The sequence below is a fragment of the Cydia strobilella genome, chromosome 7 (genome assembly GCF_947568885.1).
Source record: "Cydia strobilella chromosome 7, ilCydStro3.1, whole genome shotgun sequence".
Taxonomy (NCBI): Eukaryota; Metazoa; Arthropoda; class Insecta; order Lepidoptera; family Tortricidae; genus Cydia; species Cydia strobilella.
The window spans coordinates 15,944,453-15,950,992 of record NC_086047.1 but is presented as its reverse complement, the minus strand read 5'-3'; the positions used below and the strand labels follow the sequence as shown (position 1 = coordinate 15,950,992).

The window sequence follows — 6,540 nt, the reverse complement described above, 5'->3', positions numbered from 1 at the left end:
ACCGAGTGTATGAAAACGTAAGGCGATATTACCTATAAGATCACACAAATTCGTCTACAGTGTTCTAGTTATAAGTTAAGGTAAAACTTCTAACATGAAAAATGCCATTCGGTCTAAAATTAAATTTTATGGTTCAAAGTTACAAACTAAAATCGGCGTCACTTTCAGTTTTAAGTACATATTTGAAGCAAGTTGTCTTGTCAAGTTACCCAATACCGGCCCGGAGGTGACTTCATTTTGATTTCTATCTCTCTGAGTTTGTTATCAAAATTCGTAGCGTCGCGGTCATCTGAACTACGCTCCGTTCCGCCCTCCTTATGTTTAACATTAGTTATATAAGAGTGTATCGTTTCTTTAATCCTAGTGTTATGTACCATACACAGATTTAGGTTCTTAATTAGTATTTCCTGTTTCTGAAAGTTAAGTTTCTTAAGTCGAAATTAATTTCCAACTGCATTCTTTGTGAGTATCAGGATGGCGGGTGTACATCAACAAATAGAGCTGCGGTATACGTCAGGAGTTACTTACTTACTTACTCCGTTGGCTCAGCGACCCAAAATTAGACTTGGCCTCCGACACAAGACAGCGCCACTTTTCTCGATCCTGTGCGACCTCTCGCCAATTGGTGACTCGAAGCTCGCGCAGACGTCAGGAGTTAGTGCTAGCAATGTGCCAAATGTGCGCCAAAATTAGAGCAATGTGTTCTTTAAACTCCAGAGATATTCAAGATATAAATGACGTCCGCCAACCTGACGTCAGTTTGGCGGGTGCATTTCCAGTTCTAGCTAATGGCTGCTTACTCAAGGGTGAAAGTACTGCCTACGGTTAGTGCTCGCAATGTGCTTCCACATGTATGAAGTACAATCAAATTCAGAGAGCGGTTAAAGAGTAATATGGAATTGAATAAGTATATATACAATAGACGCCTGCTTATTTGAAATAGCAATGATAAAGATATGATTTGTGATATAGCTATTTCAAATAAGCAGGCGTCTATATATATACTCATTCAATTCCATATTACTCTTTAACCGTTCTCTGAATTTGATTGTGCTTCATACATGTGGAAGCACATTGCGAGCACTAACTGTAGGCAGTACTTTCACCCTTGAGTAGGCAGCCATTAGCTAGACCTGGAAATGCACCCGCCAACCTGACGTCAGGTTGGCGGACGTCATTTATATCTTAAATATCTCTGGAGTTTAAACAGTACATTGCTCCAATTTTGGCGCACATTTGGCACATTGCTAGCACTAACTCCTGACGTATACCGCAGCTCCATTTGTTGATGTACACCCGCCATCCTGATACTCACCATTCTTTCGGGAACAGGATATTTTTATTTATTTTACAATCTGTGTATGCTTATTGTACGACTGTAAGTTTAATATGGTCTAGTCACGTTGCCATTTAAGAGCTATGTTGTGATTCAATAACTCCGCCTTGGCTAGTAAAATTCACGTAAAATAGATTACTATAATATCTTTGATATTTGGAAATGAAAGAAATTCACAGTAAATTGTTGTTGCCCAGTTATTGAAACGTGGGTTTATAGGATCATCACAGTGATTGGATAGGTGGGTCCACACAGAACGAGCGGCCTCGCGAGGAAATTGCCGCGAGACGTGCTCGTCCTGTGTGGACCCACCTAATCTACTAATATGACGATTATATACGTTTGAAGAACTTTTCACTATTGCATGACATTGTACATTCTCCGCAAAAGTTCATATATTTTACCGCATTGGCTAGTACATAAAGACCAAAGGCATTTGTAGATGTAATATTATTTAAAACAAAGGTTTAGAACCTGCTAAATTATTGAATAGACGTAAGTTTTACATTCCATTTGAGTTAGAATGATTTTATTTTGTGAGCTTTCTGTAATAACTAATAAGCATTGATTTCTTATTCATATTTCAGATTAAATACTCATGTGAAACATGGACATGATTTGAAATACTGTGTAGTATTTTTTTATATTATTATGATGGAATGTCAATATAAATTTTCCTAAAGGTGTATCTTCTGTTTTATTTTAATTTGAGGATCCATGATACATCCTTGATGATTTGGCTAAGCTTTTTCTCGTTTAAATAGAAAGAATTGCTTTTACCGCTTATATTTCTAAAATTATGGGTATTCAAAGCGGTTTGTTTAGCTTTTAATTCTCCAGTTTTTCTTGTTTCGGGCAGTTTGAAGATCCCTGGCTTATTTTTGGAAATATGATTTGACAGACAAATTATACTCAATAATGGTTTATGGAATTACGTATATTGTGCAACATAGTACAAAATAGCATAATTTATATCAGTCGTGACAATACTTGCGCGAGTCCCGCTCATTTTAGCAGTAGCTAACAAATCTGGAAAGTTAGGTCATACCCACAATTACATTTTACTTTAACACGCTAAATGAAGAAATGGCCCAGCTACTTTCAAGCTTCTATAGCCAGAAAATGTAATTGTCTAAATTTATTCTCGAAATTGACAATTACAAAGACACGATAACAGAAACCGATGCTGTATAAAACCTAAATTAATAGTGTGGATTAAAACTAGTATTATCCTTAATGGCGATTAGTCTAGCTGTCTTCTTCCTCGATCTTGGGCGCGAGATAGTAGCGGATGTGGCCGATGTCCAGGATGCGGTATTCCACCACCAAAGGGACATCAGCCGACATAGACAGTTGGACCTGTGATTAAAATTGAGTACTGTAAACGATTGAATAAAAATTGTTACGTGAACTGAAATAAACATCATGTACGAAAGAAAAAGTGAGTAATGCGGCTGCCAGCCCAGGGCTGGGTGGCTTAGTGGTGATGGCGTCTGCCGCGAATGCAGAAGACACTGGTTCGTTGTAGTGTTTCTAATTAAAATAACAAAGCAAAATATTTTATAACAAATAATACTTGCAAAAATTTTGTTTTATATACGACATCTCGACTTTAACTTAAGTGAAAAAAGTGACGAGTTGTTGCGTTTCGCAGTCTGTTATGCCATATTAAGCAACGCCAAACAAGACATTGGTTGTCTAATTTAAAAAAAAAAACGTGAGAGCGCTTGTTGCGGTCACCTGAAAATCTGGCCGGCGCAGGGCAATCATTGCGTGCCCGTTCATCTTGTAGTTTTGCTTATTCTGCTCATCACATACGCAAGACGAGTTAGATAATTCACATCGGTCAGTCCAAAAGAGGTAAATACCTGCGGGCTCAGCGACGTGGCCTTAGTGAAGTAGTTGAGATACTGGCAGGCGAACGTGAGGGTGACGGGCTCGTCCATCTCGATGACGACGGCTTCCTCCTCCTTGTCCACGGATGCGGTCTGCGCCAGCTTGATGTTGGCGGAGCCGATGTCGCCCGTCGATGAGAACTTCACGCCTGAGGGCATTGACAAGAGAAAACTGTTGGAGAATTTATGATTGTTTTTTTTTTTATTTAGCATAAATATTGGATCATTAGTAAAACTAACACCTGAATGCTGAATGTATAACCCTTATCCAGGTAAGAGTTTAAAAAACATGTTTCAAGTGCTCTTAATAGGTGCGTCCACACAGAACGAGCCGCCTTGCGAGAAAATTGCCGCGCAAAGCAGCCTGTGTGGACCCGCCTAATAAGGGATAAGGCGACTTCACGGTAGAATATGATGGAACTTGCATTAATTCTAACTTAAGATCACATCAATGTACCATATTCTGACAAATAAATACATTTTATTTCATTTCAAGGAAATTTCTTTTGGTCAGTAATTTGTGTTTTGTTAACACATAGGTATCTACACATTTTACATTAATTTAAAACCTTGTGGGGGCTGTTTAGGCCTATAATCTATATATCTATAATACAAGCAGAAGCGTCTTCCTAGCAACCATATTTATTAGAAAGATATTTTGGCATTTATTACAGGTTACATATTCATAAAGAGCCCACTAGACTCGGTTGATATTGGTTCAGACTGTTAATATTGGTTAAATATAGAAATTCTTACCCTCCTTGGTGCAAGATATGACCATGGACTCGCCAAACTGGGAGAGGTCCCGGCAGATCCGCGCGAACTCCCCACTGGGCAGGCGGATTGTGCAGCTGTACTCAGTCTCGGGAATACCTGTATTATTTTAATTTTACATTTTAATAAACTGAGAAATTATGAATTGTAGTGGTGTAGCGTAGTTGAAAAAGTGGGTAGTTTAGGTGAAATTACCTAAGTCGGTATTTAATATTATATTTACTTTTAATTCCAGGAAAACCATACATTTTCATACCTGCTGTTTATTTAAAAATATAACTGTACTATAATGAAAGAAAAAAAAAATTAAACGCGCTTTATGCGAGTCTTGCAAGAGTAACATTAATTAGGCGCGCAATTTGAAACAAACACAAGTGGGCAAAAGTGTAAACAGGAGGGCACATATTTTAAATTAAAAATGTCAAATAAAATCTATTATCTTTATACAACTTACCTAAATGTTCAAGATCCAAATTCATAAGTTTCATTTCATAATCTGAGACTTTTTCCTGGTTAGGGCTCTCAAAGACAAATGTGACTGTGTCCGCATTGTCTTGTGCCTTCATGGTCACTGTGTCTTTGTCGCCTGCACACTTAAGGATCTTGGACATGCTGTGGAGAAATAAAGTAAAATGGTACTTTAGTAGTAGTGCAGTGTTTGTTTATTTAATTATTTTTAGTATTTGATGCTGCCATTCCTTCTCTTCCTTGAAACTAGTTCAAATTATGTATGTAGATTAAAAATAATCAAAATAAATGTGTTTTGAAAATCATTTTTTGGATCTGAAAGTAAAACCTAAAATTTAAATTGAATGCTTATCTTATCACTCTACTGGCAATATACTCATAAACCTGTAATCATGGGATAACATCTATTTTAAATTTAATAAATAGTCAGTAACAATTCTAAGAGCTCTAAAATGATGTAGGGTCAAGGCGGAAACAGTGGCTCAGCTCGAATAGTGGCTCAGTCGCCCAAATATTGCCTCTCTCGCGTTGAAGGTAAGTAAGCCACTGTACCCGGCCTTTTTCTACCGAGCCACTGTTTTCACCTTGACCCTATGCCAATTGAAGGGTTAAGAAAGAACAATTTGGTGATTACATTTTTATAAACTTACCTTCCCAGATTCATGCCCATGGAAATGTTTCTGTCGCATCTGTATTTATCGAAGCCATCTGCTCGGAGAGTGAGGGACACGAGAGACACATGGGAGTTGTCCATGGCCTAATAGAATACAAAGAAGGAATTTATAGTTATAATCTAAATGAACTGTTTTTCAAAATCCAAATGTAGTACAGACAGCATCAAATAGATAGTTATTGCCAAATATATGTATATTGCAACATAGGGTATGTAGCTATATATTTTGCAGAAATCACTTATTAGTATGAAGATGGGTATCTTCATACTAATAAGTGATTTCTCATATATAAAATGTGTGGTTCAATGCCAATAGGGTATTTGACTGTATCTAAAATAAAAAAAATTACACCATGCATGAATTAAAGCACCAAAAGATTAATAGAGAAACATAGTCAACAGTTATTTTTAGATACAATTTATATTTTGAAACCAGTATAAAACTTTAAAGAGTAGGTAATAAGATTGTGACGTCACATGCTAGTGTTTCAAGTAAAGTTTGTAGTAGCAAAATCATTTCATTTCAATCATTCAAAAAAAGAAACTGGTCTGAATACTAGTAGTCAAATACCTTATAGATGTGATTCCACACTTAGCCATTCTAGCCGTCATATCTATTTCATGCTAACTGTAAAATCATTCAGGGTTAATGTGGAAGTTGATGGCCATGGTTTGCAACCCCTGATTGAGACCAAATGTGGAATATTGGGATCTTGGTAAACAATATCAAAGAGAAGAAAGAATCAGTTCTTTAAAAGTATATGTGAACTTAGGTTATGTTAGTCCATAAACAGACAAAGGGATTTACCTGTAACTGAATTCCATTGTCATCGCAGTCGAACGTAGCTTGTGTTAGCAGATCTTTGATTGCTTCCAGCACCTTCTTGAGGATTGAGCTTTTGAGTAAACGTGCCTCGAACATTGTTACCTGGCAATGAAGTAACAAGACTAATTTACACTGTACGTTTGAATGTTCTATTTATTTAAGTTAATCGCGTAAGTTTCAAACTGGTGGTTCAACTACAAGCGTTGGTAACAAAGAAAACATGGCACGTAGCAAACGACGCAAGTAACGGATTTTGTTAGTTCACTGTTTCAAATGCACCATATCATGTACACATGTTACTTATATGTTTAGAATACCATTGCACAAGAATACTCACGTATTACAGAATATTTGCGGGATTGCGACAAGAACAAATGCCTTGAGACTAAATAAATGACGCTGGGTGCTGAGCTGACCTCACGAGCTTGCGAATGTGACAGCCGGTGGAGGGAAAAAATGGCGCGAAATGAAAACGACAGTTCAAACGTCAATCATGTAGCCTGTAGAGGTTATATACTCTTTGGTTGCGTGGTTCAGCATCGTAAGTTATAAAATGTGACTCGAATAG

The 6,540-nt window shown here is 37.2% G+C and overlaps 1 protein-coding gene across 1 annotated transcript; it reads right to left on the bottom strand.

Annotated features, from left to right (window-relative positions):
- Window positions 1-2,255: 2,255 nt before the first annotated feature.
- LOC134743260 (proliferating cell nuclear antigen) lies at window positions 2,256-6,463 on the bottom strand. Its single transcript, XM_063676666.1, has 7 exons — window positions 6,310-6,463; window positions 5,955-6,074; window positions 5,124-5,230; window positions 4,460-4,617; window positions 3,988-4,104; window positions 3,205-3,380; window positions 2,256-2,695 (listed from the first exon to the last, which is right to left on the bottom strand). Exons 2-7 carry the CDS (start codon window positions 6,066-6,068, stop codon window positions 2,585-2,587), a joined length of 783 nt encoding a protein of 260 aa, XP_063532736.1. The 5' UTR covers window positions 6,069-6,074; window positions 6,310-6,463; the 3' UTR covers window positions 2,256-2,584.
- Window positions 6,464-6,540: the final 77 nt, after the last annotated feature.